The sequence below is a fragment of the Podarcis vaucheri genome (genome assembly GCF_965113315.1).
Source record: "Podarcis vaucheri genome assembly, chromosome: 16".
Taxonomy (NCBI): Eukaryota; Metazoa; Chordata; class Lepidosauria; order Squamata; family Lacertidae; genus Podarcis; species Podarcis vaucheri.
In genome coordinates this window covers 29,480,006-29,499,957 of record NC_138754.1, presented here as the reverse complement: position 1 = coordinate 29,499,957, position 19,952 = coordinate 29,480,006, and the positions used below count along the sequence as shown (strand labels likewise).

General features: G+C 48.6%; 2 protein-coding genes across 3 annotated transcripts in view; both read right to left on the bottom strand.

The window, feature by feature from the left end:
• Positions 1 to 1,854: 1,854 nt before the first annotated feature.
• Positions 1,855 to 11,789, bottom strand: LOC309521061 (uncharacterized protein). Its single transcript, XM_082203333.1, has 3 exons — positions 10,963 to 11,789; positions 6,757 to 7,701; positions 1,855 to 3,147 (listed from the first exon to the last, which is right to left on the bottom strand). Exons 1-3 carry the CDS (start codon positions 11,081 to 11,083, stop codon positions 2,942 to 2,944), a joined length of 1,272 nt encoding a protein of 423 aa, XP_082059459.1. The 5' UTR covers positions 11,084 to 11,789; the 3' UTR covers positions 1,855 to 2,941.
• Positions 11,790 to 14,772: 2,983 nt separating this feature from the next.
• Positions 14,773 to 19,952, bottom strand: part of LOC309520967 (tRNA (32-2'-O)-methyltransferase regulator THADA-like) — a 58,578-nt gene continuing 53,398 nt past the window's right edge. The window contains exons 28-31 of one of the 2 annotated variants that reach the window (XM_082202991.1): positions 19,653 to 19,829; positions 18,764 to 19,042; positions 16,839 to 17,044; positions 14,773 to 16,089 (exon numbers count right to left, since the gene is read on the bottom strand). In XM_082202991.1, the coding sequence (XP_082059117.1) occupies positions 15,836 to 16,089; positions 16,839 to 17,044; positions 18,764 to 19,042; positions 19,653 to 19,829 (916 nt within the window). In that variant the 3' untranslated portion in view covers positions 14,773 to 15,835. Of the gene's footprint in view, positions 16,090 to 16,838; positions 17,045 to 18,763; positions 19,043 to 19,652; positions 19,830 to 19,952 lie in introns of those variants that run through there. The other variant, XM_082202992.1, reaches the window with a different exon arrangement.

Here is a 19,952-nt window from a genome sequence, read left to right as displayed (position 1 = left end):
TTCTCCACACAGTGGGGAATCCTGATTAAGGTTCCTAAGCAGGTGGACAAGCCTATTGAACTATCTTGCCCATTTGTTGACCTCCTGGCAAATAGAAGGGGAAGAAATGGAGGCAGGGAGAGACTTTACTTTCTTGGGCTCCATGATCACTGCAGATGGTGACAGCAGTCACGAAATTAAAAGATGCCTGCTTCTTGGCAGAAAAGTGATGATAACCTAGACAGCATCTCAAAAAGCAGAGACATTACCTTGTCGACAAAGATCCATATAGTTAAAGCTATGGTTTTCCCAGCAGTGATGTATGGAAGTGAGAGCTGGACCATAAAGAAGGCTGATCGCCGAAGAATGGATGCTTTTGAATTATGGTGCTGGAGGAGACTCTTGAGAGTCCCATGGACTGCAAGAAGATCAAACCTATCCATTCTGAAGGAAATCAGCCCTGAGTGCTCCCTGGAAGGACAGATCCTGAAGCTGAGGCTCCAATACTTTGGCCTCCTCATGAGAAGAGAAGACTCCCTGGAAAAGTCCCTGATGTTGGGAAAGATGGATGGCACAAGGAGAAGGGGACGAAAGAGGACGAGATGGTGGGACAGTGTTCTTGAAGCTACCAGCATGAGTTTGACCAAACTGCAGGAGGCAGTGGAAGACAGGAGTGCCTGGTGTGCTCTGGTCCAGGGGGTCACGAAGAGTCGGACATGACTAAACGACTAAACAACGACAACAACAACAACAAAAAGCTCAAAGCAAAGGTGGGGAACCTGGGACCCAGTGTTTTCCAGGTTTCTCCAACGGTCCCACGAGACTCTCCCTGGGCCGCAAACCCACCCACAGGCTACGCCTCTTGCTGACGTTGGCTCCATGCCCTCCTTTAGTGATTATTTTTTTAAAAAAACCTGGCTGGAATTTGTCTGTGTACAATGGTTCTTGCTTGCCTGGGTGGAGAGCTGGGCACGGGTGCGAAGAAGACTTTTTGCGTAACCGGAACACAGCGCAAACGGAAAGTGCAGAGCATGGGGTTGTTTATGCGCAATCGCTGTCTATGACTGCTTGGGGGAAACCCTGGAGAGGAGGGGGCTTAGGCAGCCGAGGGAAGACAGGGGGACCTTCAGTCCTCACAACTGCCGCCTTGGGCAAGATCTTCTGGGAAGAGTTGCTGTGCTAAGTCTGGCCGCCTGAGCTGTTTGTTTCTTTGAATACATAGTTCGCTTCACTGATACCACCTGAGTTATTACAGTGGTACCTCGGGTTACAGACGCTTCAGGTTACATACGCTTCAGGGTTACAGACTCTGCTAACCCAGAAATAGTGCTTCAGGTTAAGAACTTTGCTTCAGGATGAGAACAGAAATCGTGCTCTGGCGGCGTGGCAGCAGCAGGAGGCCCCATTAGCTAAAGTGGTGCTTCAGGTTCAGAAGAGTTTCAGGTTAAGAACGGACCTCCGGAACGAATTAAGTACTTAACCCGAGGTACCACTGTACTGATCTGGCCCTGGCTCCTGTCCCTGCCATGCAAAGTGAGAGCAGCATCTGTTGCTCCGCCCACTTGCCTCTGGCCCCGCCCATCCCTGCCGTGCGGTCCTCAGAAGACACTCCAGGAGGAAGGATGAGGCACAAATAGAATCATAGAATCATAGAGTTGGAAGAGACCACAAGGGCCATCAAGTCCAACCCCCTGCCAAGCAGGAAACACCATCAGAGCACTCCTGACATATGGTTGTCAAGCCTCTGCTTAAAGACCTCCAAAGGAGGAGACTCCACCACACTCCTTGGCAGCAAATTCCACTGTCGAACAGCTCTTACTGTCAGGAAGTTCTTCCTAATGTTTAGGTGGAATCTTCTTTCTTGTAGTTTGGAATGCACCAGGTGGAAGCGGAATCTGTTGCTTCGCCCACTTTTGCCTCTGGCTCCGCCCACAATCACATGGTCCTCGGAAGGCTCCCCAGATGGGGAATGAGGCCCTCATGGTTCCCCGGCCCTGTAAGGAAGGAAAACGTTGATGTTCGCCAACTTCAACAATTCACCGTTTACGTGAATGAGAAAGATGCTCTGAATCTGTAGTATCTCTTTGACAAATGGCAGGGTTAGGAGATGTGTGGTTGTCTAGGTGTGGCTGGACTTCAACTCCCATCATCCCTTGCTGTTGGGAGTTGTGTTCCATCAACATCTGGAGGGCCAACTGGGATACAGTCGTTCAGGTTCAGGGACCCCTGACCATTAGGTCCAGTCGTGACCAACTCTGGTGTTGCGGCGCTTATCTCACTTTATTGGCCGAGGGAGCCGGCGTACAGCTTCCGGGTCACATGGCCAGCATGACTAAGCTGCTTCTGGTGAACCAGAGCAGTGCACGGAAACGCCGTTTACCTTCCCGCCAGAGCGGTACCTATTTATCTACTTGCACTGGCATGCTTTCGAACTGCTAGGTTGGCAGGAGCAGGGTCCGAGCAACGGGAGCTCACCCTGTCGCGGGGATTCGAACCATCGACCTTCTGATCGGCAAGTCCTAGGCTCTGTGGTTTAACCCACAGCGCCACCCGGGATACAGTGGTACCTTGGGTTAAGTATTTAATTCGTTCCGGAGATCCATACTTAACCTGAAACTGTTCTTAACCTGAAGCAAAGTTCTTAACCTGAAGCACTATTTCTGGGTTAGCGGAGTCTGCAACCTGAAGCGTCTGTAACCTGAGGTACCACTGTATAAGAAAAGGGCAAAGAGATTGGAGTCGCCAGACTCATCTGAAAGCCCTGTTCCTAAGCCCAGAAACCAATCGGGGATTTGCGGGCACTTGGTGATGAGAAAGGCACTTTGTGCATGCTCAAGGGCACAGTGATGGTGGTGACGATTTCACACCCACCCACAATGAGTCTGGCTCCAAGTCCAGCCCTCCCTCTGAGATGTATCAAGTTCCTGGTGTAAAGCTCAAATTCAGAGAAGAATTTCTGTTCTCATGTGCCCAGCTCACGCCGGAGCTTGAGGATTTCCAGCAACAGTTTCTCTTTCTCCAGAAGGATCTTTTCCTTCTGCAGCTGGAGGGTCTCCTTCTGCAGTTCCAGAACCTCGGTTTGCAGCTGGCTCTGCCTCTCCAAAAGCTCTCTGGACGGGCCTCTGGTTGGCGTGCTGCAACCCTTTTGGCTGGGATGCAAAGCTTCAGCTGCAAGCAAACAGAAGCCCAAGAAAAAGAGGGTTAAAGCAGAGAGCCAGGGCAACCTGTGTGAAACGCCAGCAAGGTGCAACTTAGACAAAACAGTCAAAACTTCAACTAAGCCCATCTGTACTCCCATACTTAAAGGTAAAGGGACCCCTGACCATTAGGTCCAGTCGTGACCGACTCTGGGGTTGCGGCGCTCATCTCGCTTTACTGGCCGAGGGAGCCGGCGTACAGCTTCCGGGTCATGTGGCCAGCATGACTAAGCCGCTTCTGGCGAACCAGAGCAGCACACAGAAATGCCGTTTACCTTCCCGCCGGAGCGGTACCTATTTATCTACTTGCCCTTTGACATGCTTTTGAACTGCTAGGTGGGCAGGAGCAGGGACCGAGCAACGGGAGCTCACCCTGTCGCGGGGATTCGAACCGCCGACCTTCTGATCGGCAAGTCCTAGGCTCTGTGGTTTAACCCACAGCGCCACCCGTGTCCCCACTCCCATACTGACTATATATAATTGCTTGCTTTACTTACAGATCATGGATCCCCCCCCCAATGCAGGTGTCCTATCACTCATGATTGCACTGCATCATGGGTTTTACAGTCTCAAGCCAGCACATGCATACAGTGGTGCCCCGCAAGACGAATGCCTCGCAAGACGGAAAACCCGCTAGACGAAAGAGTTTTCCGTTTTGGAGGTGCTTCGCAAAACGAATTTCCTATGGGCTTGCTTCGCAAGACGACAATGTCTTGCGAGTTCCTGCTGGTTTTTTTCCTCCCCCCCCTTTTTCTAAGCCGCTAAGCCGCTTATCAGCTGATCCGATCAGCAGATAAGCCGCTAAAAGCCGCTAATAGCGCTAATCCGTCAAAGGGCTTGCTTCGCAAGACAAAAAAAACTGCTAGACGAAGAGAATCACAGAATGGATTCTTTTCGTCTTGCGAGGCACCACTGTACTTCCAGCATATGCAACCAACAGAACCCACTGTACATTAAACAGTTTTTTAAAAAGTTCCCTCATTTGACCCCGCATACTAAACACCTGGCCACAAAGTTCACCAGGGCTGCATTCACACAGCAGTGTATTCAATCTCCTGACGGTAAATAGCACGTCAATCACTCGTTTCCAGGTTATTTGATTCCACAAAGAATCTGTGGGCAGCCTATTTCACCTGGAAAATAAGTAGCGAGTCTTGGGGCATGAAACTCTTTCCTGCTGTTTTGACAGGGGAATTACGATTGAACAGAAATGCTGCAGTGTGGGGGAAAATAAATTTGAAAACGAGACAGGAGCACCAGTATTATAATCAGGAATACAAACACAATATTCCCTGCCTCTGAATGCACCCTCAGTGGCCTTGGGCCAGTCATCATTTCTCAGCTGAACCTACCTCACACGGCTGTTTGTGAGGAAAAAATGAGGACGGGGAAAAACTTGTAGGTTACCTTTGGTTCTCTGAAGAAAAGGTGGACTATAATTGCATTCATTAAAATACAGTGGTACCTTGGGTTACATACGTTTCAGGTTACAGACTCCGCTAACCCAGAAATAGTGCTTCAGGTTAAGAACTTTGCTTCAGGATAAGAACAGAAATCGTGCTCCGGTGGGGCGGCGGCAGCAGGAGGCCCCATTAGCTAAAGTGGTGCTTCAGGTTAAGAACAGTTTCAGGTTAAGAACCTTGGGCTCTCTAGCCTTATCTGCCTGGCCCAGACTTCCTCAAACTCAGCCCTTCAGATGTTTTGAGGCTACAACTCCCATCATCCCTGACCACTGGTCCTGCTAGCTAGGGATCATGGGAGTTCTAGGCCAAAAACATCTGGAGGGCTGAATTTGAGGAAGCCTGGTCTGGCCTTTGGATGCCTGTGGACCTGGTGACTCGGTGGGCACCATTTGTGCCCCCCCGACTCACAAAGAAGCCTTTTTAAAGGCTTTGGAGAGGGTACGGGGAGCGGCGTGGTGCTGTGAGTAGACCGCTTCTTCCACGAAGTGAAGCCGCATGCCATGGTTGGATAGCGCTGACTTCTTTCCTTGTACATTTGGACTCAAAATGCAACAACCCGTGAGTAATACGGAACTCGGAATTCGGAATTAAAAATTCTTTCTAACTGAATTCGGTACGACCGGGGGAGGTGCCAAAAGGAAGTCTGCCTCCCCCCCCCCTTGCAGGCAATCTAAAGCAAGAATTAAACAACTAAGATCGAAAGACCGTTTTTCTTCTTTTGAGATAAAATCCTTAATTTCACGATTTGGACTTATAAGTTTATTGCTGGAGGATTTGAACTGATCTTTAGAGTTGAAGTACAACCCCCCCCCCCTGGATCAGGGAGCGACCCGCAAGGGAGGCTGTGAAGATACCTATAGAGTTTGACAGCTGTCAATTGAGCTGTCAAAGTCAAGAAATTCTGTTTTTTGTTATTTGTGTTGGTTATTTTGCTACATTGGACGGTAAGCTTTTAAAATTAGAGTGGCAATAATAACAAAGTATCCGGATTGTTGAAAAAAGAACACTCAGTAACCAAAATCCCTCTAGAGGGGATTTGGGACACTACAATGGCTGCAGATGGAAAATTACAAACAGAGTTGGATAGGGTCTTTGAACTTTTGGGAAAGCTGCAAGAACAGAGTTTTGTTATGGCTATGAATCTGACAACCTTGAATCTTAAAATAAACAACTCTGCGGAAGTGGTGGATTTGACCCAAGAAGAATCTACAGCTGGGAAACAAGAAATATGTGCTGTTTTGGAGGAAAGTGAAGAAGGAGCAGAAATGAGGCAAGTGATAAAGGATAAAGGACAACCAGAGGCCTCTAGGGTCAGGATATATGGAATATAAAGTTCGGATGGCAAAAATTTGGTTTGAAATTGAGAATGAAGAGTGGGGATTTTTCCCCACGGGGAGTCCAAAAGACTTACGGATTACAAATTTGGTTAAGGTGAAAATTGGAACGTCTGAGGCATTCGGGATATTTGGACTTGGAAAGAACAAGAAGCAAGATCTGGACTCTTCTTTTAAATATGGAGGACTGGTTGGAAAAAATTTGGACCCTTTTGGGTCAAAGATGCTCCGAGATTGGATGTTCAACATAAAGGACTGTCAACAAAACCGGCTGAAAGGGACTGAAAGAGATTTAAAGGCCTCGGACGTGATAGATCCAGGCTGAGAACTGCCAGATAGAAGGACAACTCTTTGGGGATCGAACCCGGGGGAAGGGGGGGAGAAGTTTTAGAATCCAAAGGGTTACAAGTATATGCTCTTATTTGTTAAGATTTTTTGTAAATATAGACAATTGGGAACTTCGTGAAAGGGAATGTGGATCGATCTTAGAAAAAGAGGTTGATGTGGGTGTTAAAATAAGGTATAGAAGTTTGAAAATGGTTAATTAAGATGATTTAAAGAAAATATAAATAAGGGACTAATTTGGGTATAAAGAACTTGCTGGGCTAAATTTTGAATGGGGATGCAAGAAGGGGAGGTGGGGGCAGTCCGGGAAAGTGGTTAAGAAAATAAGATTTTGAAATTATATGTGTTTTCTGTGTGTAATGTTTTTGTGTGTCTGTCTTAAAAAATGAGAAAATCCTAATAAAAATTTTATATATATATAAAAAAAGAGATCCTCACCGTGATCGTCGAGGGCAGAGGGGGTGCCTTTGGCACCAGAACTCCCAATGCCGCTGTTTTGAATCAAGGGGCTGCAGGTAGTTCCCAGACAAGGACATTCCAGCTGGTGGCTTAACGGGCACTCAAGCTTACATGACAAAGGTAAGTCTGATGAGCAGGTACTAGAGTCTGGCATTCTACAAACGCTGGACCGCCCAGATTCCCCCCTTTGGGGCAAAAGCACCCTGGGGATTTGTGCACAGTGCAGCTGATCTGAGTGATGAACGTAGCTCAACGAGACCCCCTTGCAGGGCTCCGGTGACGTCTTTCCCCCTCTCTCTCGAGTGCCCTCTGCACGTCGTTCGATGTCGTCCCCGGACTGCGAGAGGCTGGCAAAGTTCTGCCTTGCTAAATCTGCCTGCGGCGATCCCCCGTTGGCTTTGGGGTTTCCGGGAGCCTCAATCCGGCAAGGCTGCCGGTAGTAGCTGTCGCTGCGGAGATACGACAGGCAAGGTGAGCCTGAGAGCACCTCGGCGTGGATTGTTGGCGATGCGTCTCCTCTGGGGCTGCCCGGAGACTCAGTTCTCAAGTCAGGACCGTAAAGCAACGGTCTGGGGAGCGTGGGGTCTGTTTTATTGAGGAGAGCGACGATATCGCGGAAGAGGCGTTCCCGAGGCTGCCTCTGCAGCAGAGGGTGCTTCTCCACGCTTAGACCTTTACGGGCGTCCACCACCATGTTTTTCCACTTCTTGAGGATCTCTTGCGGCGTGCGCTGAATGAGAGGATTCAGAGAGTTGACGGCCGCAGCGATCTCCTCCCAGGCCCGTTGGCGGGCAGCAGTGTTGCTGTAGCGGCCGCTCTTCGGGATCAGGATGTCCTTGCGGAGAGCAAATCCTTCCAGGATCAGGAACTTCTCCTCATCAGAAAACTTGATCCTCTTCGCCTTGGCCGTTGCCATGTTGGCTCCTGCAGTTCAAAAGACAAGCAGAATCTTGGTACAGTGGATGCTCAGGTTGCGAACGTGATCCATGCAGGATTTCTTATTAACACCCTAGTTGCTAACGCTGGAGAGTCTTAAGAACAACCTCTTTGAGGCTCTTTAGGTTTATGCATTCACAGGGATAGATAAAATCTCTTGTTTATGGACTAGAGAGCAAAAGGCTTGTAAATTGGAGACCCACAAGATTCTTGCACAGAAAGAAAAACTTTTCCCAGATCATTCCACCTAAGAGGTTAAATGCAACTAAAACAACACATTAAAACATTCAAATCACAATATGCACCTGGGGTCTCTAATTCTTATATCAGTCTTTAGCTTAAGTTCAGTGTAATGCTCAATATTGCCTGATTTTCCATTCTGTGCCCCGCTTTATTTGCTATGATTTTACGATACTTGCTGCTTCACTTAAGTTGTTCTTTTCTTTACTGTTATTTTATGTTGTGAATTTTTTTGGGAGGGAATATCATTCAATAATCATTTTTTAAAAATATCCCTGCTTTCTTAAAAAAATCCCCTTAAACTACAGTTCCCATATTATTTTTATTTTTTTGGGGGGGGGGTGTCACATGCTTTAGATGTATTAGTAAGTAACTGACAAAACAGGAAGTGTTATCATCGAAGGCCTCTTTCACGACACAATATACACAATCACTGTTCCAATCTCGCACTCACTTTGTCCGGCGTCCCAGTGAACTTAACTACTCCCCGAAAAACAAAACAGGGGGGAACTGGAGCACATAGTTCTCCCCCTTATTTAACCCCCACAACACCCTGTGAGATACATCAGGATAGCAACTGCCCCAAGATCACCCAAGTGGAGGATTTGAACCCTGATCTCCCAGGTCCTGGTCCAACACACTAACCACTGCACTACACTGCCTCTCCTTTATGAATATAGGAAGCTGCCTTCTACTGAAGCCAGACCATTGGCCCATCTAGCTCAGTTATTGCCCACAATGACCGGCAGCTGCTCTCCAGGGACTCAGCATCTCCTGGATTGAACCCACCAACCGCAACTTCTGGAGCTAAAGGGAAGCGCCCCCTGAGCATGTGCAAAGTGCTGGTGCCACCTGGGACCTTCTGCGTGCAAATCAGACGCTCTGCCTCTGAGCAATTCCTTCTTCTCTGGGAAACCGTAACTTTTCACAAGCTGTTTCACACGTACGATCAGTTGCGTGGGTCTTCCCGCTGGCCGTTTTGCTGGTGTTTTCGGCTCACTTCCCAGCACTGCGGTTTGCCTGACTGTGATTTTGTTACACTGATGTCTTGAGAGTGCCCTGATAGCTTTAGAAAAGAAATTTTACCGAATTACATAGCAAGGATGCGCTGGATCATGGAGAAAGCTAGAGAGTTCCAGACTATTTAAAATTTTTAAACATGATGCTGTTAAGGTGCTACACTCAACATGCCAGCAAGTTTGGAAAACTCAGCAGTGGCCAGAGGATTGGAGAAGATCAGTCTACATCCCAATCCCAAAGAAGGGCAGTGCCAAAGAATGCTCCAACTACCGCAGAATTGCACTCATTTCACACGCTAGCAAGGTTATGCTTAAAATTCTACAAGGCAGGCTCAAGCAGTATGTGGACCGAGAACTCCCAGAAGTGCAAGCTGGATTTAGAAGAGGCAGAGGAACCAGAGACCAAATTGCAAACATGTGCTGGATTGTGGAGAAAGCTAGAGAGTTCCAGAAAGACATCTACTTCTGCTTCAACGACTATGCAAAAACCTTTGACTGTGTCGACCACAGCAAACTATGGCAAGTTCTTAAAGAAATGGGAGTGCCTGATTCACTTCATCTGTCTCCTGAGAAATCTCTATATGGGACAAGAAGCTACAGTTAGAACTGGATATGGAACAACTGATTGGTTCAAAATTGGGAAAGGAGTACAACAAGGCTGTATATTGTCTCCCTGCTTATTTAACTTATATGCAGTATTCATCATGCGAAAAGCTGGGCTGGATGAATCCCTAGCCGGAATTAAGATTGCCGGAAGAAATATCAACAACCTCAGATATGCAGATGACACAAAGTGAGGAGGAATTAAAGAACCTTTTAATGAGGGTGAAAGAGGAGAGCGCAAAATATGGTCTGAAGCTCAACATCAAAAAAACGAAGATCATGGCCACTGGCATAGGCGCCGACTCCATGGGGCTTGAGGGGGCTTGAGCCCCCTCAAAAAAAATTTTGGGGGGGCTCAGCCCCCCCAATAATCTCGGGCGCCGCCGCCGTCCCCCGCCTCCTCCCCACCTGCTCCCTCGCCAGCCAGCCAGCCGCGCGCCCTAGCCGGAGAGCCCCGGCCGTCCCCCGCGAGATTAGGGAATCCCCGGGGGCGGGGCTCCTGCCTCTAGCCCCAGGTTTCCCGCATATCAGCTGTTCCGGAGCTGATAAATAGGCAGCAGCACGCTCTCCCCTATTCGCTCACGAGGGGGCGGCGCCACTTTATTTGCATATTCATGAGCTTATTTGCATATTCATGAGCTTATTTACATTTCACGAGCTTTCCCGGGCCCCCCCAATATTTTTTATAAGTCCGCGTCCCTGGCCACTGGTCCCACCATCTCCTGGCAAATAGAAGGGGAAGAAATGGAGGCAGTGAGAGACTTTACTTTCTTGGGCTCCATGATCAGTGCAGATGGTGACAGCAGTCACAAAATTAAAAGACGCCTGCTTCTTGGGAGAAAAGCAATGACAAACCTAGACAGCATCTTAAAAAGCAGAGACATCACCTTGCCGACAAAGGTCCGTATAGTTAAAGCCATGGTTTTCCCAGTAGTGATGTATGGAAATGAGAGCTGGACCATAAAGAAGGCTGATCGCCGAAGAATTGATGCTTTTGAATTATGGTGCTGGAGGAGACTCTTGAGAGTCCCAGGGACTGCAAGAAGATCAAACGTATCCATTCTGAAGGAACTCAGCCCTGAGTGCTCACTGGAAGGACAGATCCTGAAGCTGAGGCTCCAATACTTTGGCCACCTCATGAGAAGAGAAGACTCCCTGGAAAAGACCCTGATGTTGGGAAAGATGGAGGGCACAAGGAGAAGGGGACGACAGAGGGCGAGATGGTGGGACAGTGTTCTCGAAGCTACCAGCATGAGTTTGACCAAACTGCGGGAGGCAGTGGAAGACAGGAGTGCCTGGCGTGCTCTGTCCAGGGGGTCATGAAGAGTCGGACAGACTAAACGACTAAACAACAACAACACAACAAGGAAGCAAGCCTGCAACTTACCGCCTTCCCTGCCCGCCGGGTTTCGGGGCTCTCGCGTCTCCTTCGTCCTCATCACACGCTCCAAAGCGAAGAACAAGGGGCGTTGCGTGTCTGTGTGTTGTGTGTACAGCCAAACACGCATACGCACACACACACCCTACCCGCTTCCCTTCTGACCACTTCCTACCAACCGCAACTTCTGGAGCTAAAGGCAGCGCCCCCTGAGCATGTGCAAAGTGCTGGTGCCACCGGTGGCGAGGATGCAGGAGGGGGACCCCGTCCCGGTCGTTTTTGACAGCAAAAGCAATGATAGCCACAAACCATACAAATAATAATAATAACACAGGGGGGGGGAAGGGAGGAGGGAGAGGAAATGGCTCCGGAGAAAGCCACGCGGTATTTCCCTTAGATTTTCTCGCTCGATGGTATTTCCTCTCCCACCTTTTTGGTCTGAGAAGGGCGAGGAGGCGGCGGAGGAGAGAGGCGGCTCCAAGCGCAGGAGCGCGCAAGGCTTCGCCCGTGCGCCATCGGAGCGCAGTGCGGGCGCAGCAGCCCAGATCCGCCTTTGGGACTCCTTCTGCAAAGGGGGCAGGCAAGTGGGGGTCCGGGTTAACCCTCCGCTGCTCAAGGCACCGGATCGTCACCGCCTGGACGACGACGTGGAGAACTGACCTCAGCCAGTGCGCTGGAGCCTTAAAAAATAACGTGTCTAGCATTTACTCAGAGTAGACCCATCGGGGCGCATGCAACACAACTGCCCACAGTAGAACCATTGAAAGGAATGAATCTTGTTTGCTTGTTTATTTTGCATTTATGCCCCACTTTTTTTATTACACCAAGGAGCCATTTAATCCCCACAACAATCCGTAATTCGTGTGTTCTTCCTTCCACGGTTTGGTGTTCCTTTTTTTAAATTAAGGCAAATTTTTTTTAAAAAAAAAAATTGCATATTTCTGTTCATAAAAATATCAGAGTGCTTTGCAACAGCCATGTTATGTAAAACCAGTTAGATACTTATTCAATTTCTACGCTGCCCTTCGTCAGAGGACCACAGGGTGGTTTATGATATAGTCACAAAAATAGGTACCGTAGTAGGAAAAAATTAATAAACCTCCTCCCCCGACCCCCAACCCAGTTTAAAAGGCCATAGATGGTTGTTAGCTGAAGCATGGAAGAAGAGGAATGCTTTTGCCTGGCACCTAAAGATATGTAATGACAGCACCAGGGAAGAGTATTCCACAAACAGGGAGCCACCGCAGAAAAGGCCCTGTTCTTGTTTTGCTGCCCTTTGGAGGCACACAGAAAAGGGCCTCAGATTATGATCACAGGGTCTGGGTAAGTTTATATGGGGAGTGGCGGTCCTTGAGGCATTGCAGTCCTGAGCTGTTTTATTTATTTATTAAATTCGTACACCGCTGTTCATCCGAAGATCTGTGTGGTTCACAACGTTAAGGCTTTATAGGTCAAAACCAGCACTTTGAATGGGTCCTGGATACTGATTGGGAACTAGTCCAGTTGGGCCGGGATTAGTATTAAACTGTCTTGCCCCAGTGAGCAACCTGGCTGCTTAATTCTGCACCGACGGGACTAGATGCCCCTTGAGGTACCTTCCATCTTCTACAGTTCTATGGTAACACACTGCAGTAATTTAACCTAGGTAAAGGTAAAGGGACCCCTGACCATTAGGTCCAGTCGCGGATGACTCTGGGGTTGTGGTGCTCATCTCACTTTATTGGCCGAAGGAGCCGGCGTACAGCTTCCGGGTCATGTGGCCGGCATGACTAATCCGCTTCTGGCGAATCAGAGCAGCGCACGGAAACGCCATTTACCTTCCCGCCGGAGCGGTACCTATTTATCTACTTGCACTTTGACGTGCTTTTGAACTGCTAGGTTGGCAGGAGCAGGGAGCGAGCAACGGGAGCTCACCCCATCGCGGGGATTCAAACCGCCGACCTTCTGATCGGCAAGCCCTAGGCTCTGTGGTTGTCAGGCTAACCCTGTCCAGATAGAGGGCGCAGCTGGGCCACCAGCCGAAACTGATGGAAGGCACTCTGGGCCATTGAGGCCACCTGAGCCTCAATTGACAACAAAGGATACAGGAGTACTTGCAAGCTACGTGACCCGTCAAGAGCAGGCAACCTCCCATCCATCTGGTCTAGGGAACTACCCACTAGCAGTGCTTCAGTCTTATCTGGATTGAGCTTCAGTTTGTTGGCTAAATAATCCAGTCCATTATTGAGGCAAGATGCCTGCAGATGCAAAGGAGAAGTAGAGCTCTGTGTGTCATCACCATATTGCTGACAAGGTGCTCCAAAACTTCGGATGACCCCACTCTGCGGTTTCATGTATATGTTGAACATCATGGGGGATAAAGTCGAACCTTGAGGAGCCGCACATTGAAGGCTCCATGGGGCCAAAAAGCACTCCCCAAGCATAGCCCTCTAGAAACGACCATCCAAGTAGAAGAAGAAGAGGAGTTTGGATTTGATATCCCGCTTTATCACTACCCAAAGGAGTCTCAAAATGGCTAACATTCTCCTTTCCCTTCCTCCCGCACAACAAACACTCTGTGAGGTGAGTGGGGCTGAGAGACTTCAGAGAAGTGTGACTGGCCCAAGGTCACCCAGCAGCTGCATGTGGAGGAGCAGGGAAGCGAACCTGGTTCACCAGATTACGAGTCTACCGCTCTTAACCACTACACCACACTGGCTCTCCAGTAGGACTGGAACCACTGTAAAGCAGTGCCACCCATCCAGTAATAAGCATATGAAAATGGAAAACCAGCTGTTATGGAAAGGTGTGTTCTGAATTGCCTGCAGAAGTCTGACAGAATAGATTTTTTTTTTCTAGCAGGCATTTAAAAGTTGAAACAGAAGGCTCCTGCTGAATCTCTGTTGGCAGAGCATTCCACAAGACGGACTCCATATGTTTGTGAATTTTTCACAGAATAATAATAATAATAATAATAATAATAATAATAATAATAATAAATTTTATTTATATCCCGCCCTCCCCAGCCGAAGCCGGGCTCAGGGCGGCTAACAACAATAAAACAGTACAAAGGTACAACATAAACAACATTCTAAAATCATTCATTATAAAAATTAATTAATTCAAGCCACTAGCAACCATTGGGCCAGAGCTCTGCGAAGATTGCCGAGGGAGGGAGTCAGGCTGTGCCCTGGCCAAAGGCCTGGTGGAACAGCTCTGTCTTGCAGGCCCTGCGGAAGGATGTCAAGTCCCGCATAATAATAATAATAATAATAATAATAATAATAATTTATTATTTATACCCTGCCCATCTGGCTGGGTTACCCCAGCCACTCTGGGCGGCTCCCAACAGAATATTAAAAAACATGATAAAACATCAAACCTTAAAAACATCCCTAAACAGGGCTGCCTTCAGATGTCTTCTAAAAGTCAGGTAGTTGTTTGTTTCCTTGACATCTGATTGGAGGGCGTTCCACAGGGAGGGTGCCATTACCAAAAAGGCCCTGTAACCTCACTTCTCACAGGGAGGGAACCGCCAGAAGGCCCTCGGAGCTGGACTTCAGTGAGCAATGGGGATGGAGGCGCTCCTTCAGGTATACTGGACCGAGGCCGTTTAGGTCTTTAAAGGTCAGCACCAACACTTCGAATTGTCCTTGGAAACGTACTGGGAGCCAGTAAGTCATGATGACTATGTCAATGTCTCCATTCTTAACTGACTGAAAACCACACACACACACAAAAATCAATTCATAGGAATTAACAACATTCATGTTCGTTCTTTCCTTCCTTCCTTTTAAAGAATCCCACTCTATTAAAATGAGATAATCTGGTACAAACTCATTTTGTTCATATTCCGCTTGACAAGTTTATTTTCCTCAGCCCTCTAGCGGGATCTTGAGCTCTTTAGAACAAGAGCAAAGAAGCGAGCCTTGAAAACGGATGCAGTAAAATGCAGCCAGCTGAGAAAAAAACTGAGCTGCATTCACAGTAAAAATCTACCCCACAGTAGGGCAGACTGTTAAGTTGCAGACTGTCCTCCTTACCCTGAAAGCACAACGTTTACCTGGGGGGGGGGGGGAGAAGGGGGAAGCCAACACTGTTTAGGGCAGGGAAGGAGAAACTTTTGCACACCCCCAGATGTTGCTGAAGTACAACTCCCATCATGCCTGGCCATTGGTCATGCTTGTTGGGGCTAGAGTTGTAGTTTATCAATACACCTGGAGCACCAACAGTTCTCGTTGCCTGTAGCAGAGGATCGCAAGGCACTGGCATGGTTCCACCCACCAAGGCTACTGACTGGCCTCAACAGGAAGAGCCATAGAGACTTCCTGTCTGTTGCGTGGTCTTTCCTGGCTTGACTTCCCACCTCCTGCCCAATAGCTTCTTATAGCTGAGCTCTGACACGCAAGCCTTTCATCTTGAGTGTTATGTACTGAAGTTCTCACCCTGGGCCAGCAGGGGGATACTGTAGATAGTTTTCACTCAGGTCCACATATGCAAAGAAGGGATTGAAAGTGACATTCAGTGATTGGGTAGTTGCAGAAAGTGTTACAGTTGCATTGTAGTGGAGCTCTATATAAGCAGGCTGGCTGAACCCTTCAGTTCAGTTCTGTTCTGACCTGTGAATAAACAAGAGCTGTTTGAAGAATCACTGTGTCATCTGATATGTTCACCCACAACTTAACACTGAGAAACCTCCAAAACATTGTTAGGTGGAAGGAAAGATATTCCATTTGGTCCTGGCCATTTGGAAGCAACCTGCATCAACGGAAATTTAGATTTTGGGCCAGCAAATCCCTCTATTCTGTGTAAGAGGATGCAATAGTGATTTCCCAAGTAGCAGCCTCTTTCTCCTTTATGGGTTTTTGTTTAAAAGCCCTTGGTGAGTCAGTAAAGAAATAAATCAGAATGAGTCTTGCCCTGTCTCTAAGTTGATTGCAAGAGTTATTCCATGTTGAGTCAGCAGCTTCTGAGTAGACAAAGTCACGCATCTCAGCTTCTGGGCAGTGAAGTCAATCCCTTCGACGTTTGGTTCACTCGTCTTTTCCAGGACCTCCAGCATGTTTGCCACAAGGACAGCCTTGACCAGCAGTGCTGCGATGGCAACATGGACTTTTGGACAACCCAGAGCCTTCAGGTGCAGAGAAGCGCTGTCAGCTGAAAGATGCAGAAGACATGTTTGAGCGCTGATGCCAGCCCTTCCCCAACTGAGTGCCCTCAAGACATTTGGGGTGGCAATTCCCATTGATGATGATGATGATAACAACAACAACAACTATTATTATTATTATTATTATTATTATTATTATTATTATTATTATTATTATTTTATACCCCGCTCATCTGGCCGGGTTTCCCCAGCCACTCTGGGTGGCTCCCAACAGAATGTGATTAATTAATAATAATAATAATAGTAATAATAATAAAGCATCAAACAAAACATCAATCATAAAAAGCTTCCCTAAACAGGGCTGCCTTCAGCTGTCTTCAAAAAGTCAGATAGTGGTTTATTTCCTTGACATCCGATGGGAGGGCGTTCCACAGGGTGGGCGCCACTACCGAGAAGGCCCTCTGCCTGGTTCCCTGTAACCTCACTTCTCGCAGTGAGGGAGCCACCAGAAGGCCCTCTGAGATGGACCCTGGTGTCCGGGCTGAACGATGGGGGTGGTATATATATTTTAGGTGCCAGGCAAAAATGTTCCCAGCTGATTAATATCCTATGGCTTTTTAAATGTGACTGTGGGAAGGGGAGGGTTTACTGTTTTGTAGTCTTTGTTTTAATTATTTACTTACTTGTGTTTCATCTTGCATTTTATTCTGTGAACCGTCCCGAAATCTTGCAATGAAGGGTGGTACATAAATTGAATAATCAGTAATAAAAACTGCCCTGCAGGTTTCAAACTCACCTTGGCTCCACCACAGCTTGCAGTGATGGATGCTTGAGAAGACTCCGGGCCCAGTGGCTTTTAGCCAGTCCTGCACTGGTACCCAAAGCTTCAGGGAGGTGGATGCTCTGCCAAGCAGCTGGAGGAGAAAAGGCAGCAGCGTTTGAGAAAAGATAACTGGTTCTGCGTAAACGTTGGGCTCGTCCTCTTTGTAAAGACTGACGACCCTGAAAGAGAGAGAGAGCGAGCGAGAGAGAGAGAGAGAAAGAAAGATGTGCTTAAAAGCCACTGTATTTGATTTAGCAAGTTAAATAACATTTTTCTTCTCTTCCTATTTTGTTGTTGTTGTTCTTTGAATACTTTATTTAAGATTCAACAATAACAAAAAATCCACAATAATTACCACATCAGCTCATTACAACTGACCATCTTTAACAATAGTTGAAAACCGTTTACCTTCCCGCCGGAGTGGTACCTATTTATCTACTTGCACTGGCGTGCTTTCGAACTGCTAGGTTGGCAGGAGCAGGGACCGAGCAACAGGAGCTCACCCCGTCGCGGGGATTCAAACCACTGACCTTCTGATCGGCAAGTCCTAGGCTCTGTGGTTTAACCCACAGCGCCACCCTCTAAAACTGAGCTATATGGCCTTCCTTAGCAAATCCCAAGCAAGATAACAAATAAATTCATTGGGTCATACTCCAGAGCAGCCTTCCCTAACTCAGTGCCCTCCAGATGTTGTTGGGCTCCAACTCCCATCAGTCTCAACAGTACGGCCAATGATCGGGGTGATGAAAACCGCAGTCCAATAACATACGGAAGTCCTTGTGGTGGTGGTTAGATTATTAACTGCCCTTCACCAGAAGGGTTGTGGTGGTCCCAGCAATTGCCCCAAACCCTGTTGCTACCCACCAGGGTAGACAAAATTGTGCTGAATGGACCAACTGGTCTAATTTAATATAAAGCAGGGTTACCAGACGTCCCCAGATTTGCAAATCTGTTCCTGGACAAATTCCGTCCCCGGAATGTCCCCAGATTTGCAAATTTGTCCCTGGGAAATGTGGCAGTGGCAGCCTCAGCAGCCCAGAGCCAGCCTGGTAGCGCAGTTGGCTCTGGCAAGCTTCAGGAGCTGCTCACTGCCGCCGCCGCTGCTGAAGGGGAACCAGGGACGTCTGGCGGTACAGATCTTCTTCCCCCTGCCCCCTTTGTTTTGACAGATCAGGAGAGGCTTGCGAGTCACGGGTGGGCGTTGCCCAGGAGGGGTGCAAGGCACGTGGTTTTTCTGCCAGGCAAGGTGCAAAGCCCTTCTTTTGCACCTTGTGAAACATTAATGTGCAGTTTTTTTTAAAAAAAAAAAACCTGGGCAACAGCCGCCTGCCCGCCCGTGACTCCCGAGCCTGCCCGATCAGTCAAAAATGGGTGGTGCTGTGGGTTAAACCACAGAACCTAGGGCTCGTTGATCAGAAGGTCAGCGGTTCGAATCCCCACGACGACGGGATAAGCTCCCGTTGCTCGGTCCCTGCTCCTGCCAACCTAGCAGTTCGAAAGCACGTCAAAGTGCAAGTAGATAAATAGGTACCACTCCAGCGGGAAGGTAAACAGTGTTTCCGTGCGCTGCTCTGGTTCTCCAGAAGCAGCTTGGTCATGCTGGCCACATGACCCGGAAACTGTATGTCGGCTCCCTCAGCCAGTAAAGCGAGATGAGCGCCGCAACCCCAGAGTCGGCCACGACTGGACCTAATGGTCAGGGATCCCTTTACCTTATGTGTGCTTGGGCCCAGGGTCTTTTGCCTCACCATCCCCACTACTGACTCCCTGTTGCTCCTCAGCTTAAAAAAATTTTTTTTGGAAAAAAATTGGTAACCAGAGTATAAAGCACCTTCTTCCTTGTTTGCAACAAATCTCTCTATCCCCCTTCCAGTTCCATGGCTCCTTCTGTTCCTCACCCTTTGGCTTCTAACTCTGCCAAGGCGTCTCCGAGGTCCACGGAGGGAAGGTGACACACCAGAGATGCAAAGGCTTCTGGGCAATCCCCAAACTTCTCCAGCAGGAACTGCAGTAGGAGAACCAGGCCCTTGTTGCTCTGAAGCAAGATGCAGCCGCTTTGAGGCGGAACCCCCGAGGCCGCTTGCCGTCGTTGCGCCACAAGGCTGGCAAAGATGGAGGCCTCGTGCCTCACTTCGTGGTCTTCGTCCTGAAGCAGGCAAACGGCCACACCAATCAGGCTGTGAAATCAGGCAGTGAAATTCAAATCAAAACAAAATCGATTTGGCGGGCGGCAGGAAGGCGAGGTCTCAAAAGAACTCAGCCCTGTGCAATGAACAGAAAGCTGACCTGATTTCCCACAGTGACACTGGGTCGGAGTTTTCATTGTGGGGGAAAGCCACTCCCGACCTAAGGAGGGGTGGTGGTGTTGCGGGCTCACACCCCCGTCTACATTCTCGCGGGGCTGGTGCCAGCCCCGCAGGACTCAGGGATTCCCATTCTCATTAATAGTCGTCACCCACGATTGGGTCGTCGTCACGATTGGCTGGCGGTAGGGGCGGGCTTACTAAAGGGCATTTGCTGGGAGAGGCAGGGCAAAGAGGTGTTGGCCGTGCTCTGGCCATAGCTGTCAACCTTCCCTTTTTTTGTGGGAAATTCCCTTATTCCAGCGCTGTTTCCCGCTGCTATCCCGGATTGTTAGATATCCCGTAGACTGTCCCCGGGACAGGTGAGGCTGCTGATCCCTTATTTTCGAGGCTGCTGATCCCTTATTTTCAAATCTGAAAGTTGATAGCTATGGCCCTGGCAGCTTCCCTAGGATGCTGGCCCCCTAGCCCCATAGCTACGTACCGTAATGCCAGGGCACGAAGGGACGAGCTGGAGGATGCTTGGGCTCTCCAGAGCACATCGGCTCCAGACATTCTCAGCGACTTTGCCACGGCCATTCTGAGCACCTCTGAAGACAGGGGGTTGCTGCACTGGTCGATAACTGCACACCACTGTTCCAGTAAAGGATAATCCTCAGTACTGTCCCAGGAGGAAAGAGTATTTGTAATAAGCGAGAGCGAAGGCCAACACTAATTAACTTCCAAGCGTCTGTCTCTAGCACGTTGCCCTTACGATGCCAGGAGGTCATTTTTCCAGTACAGT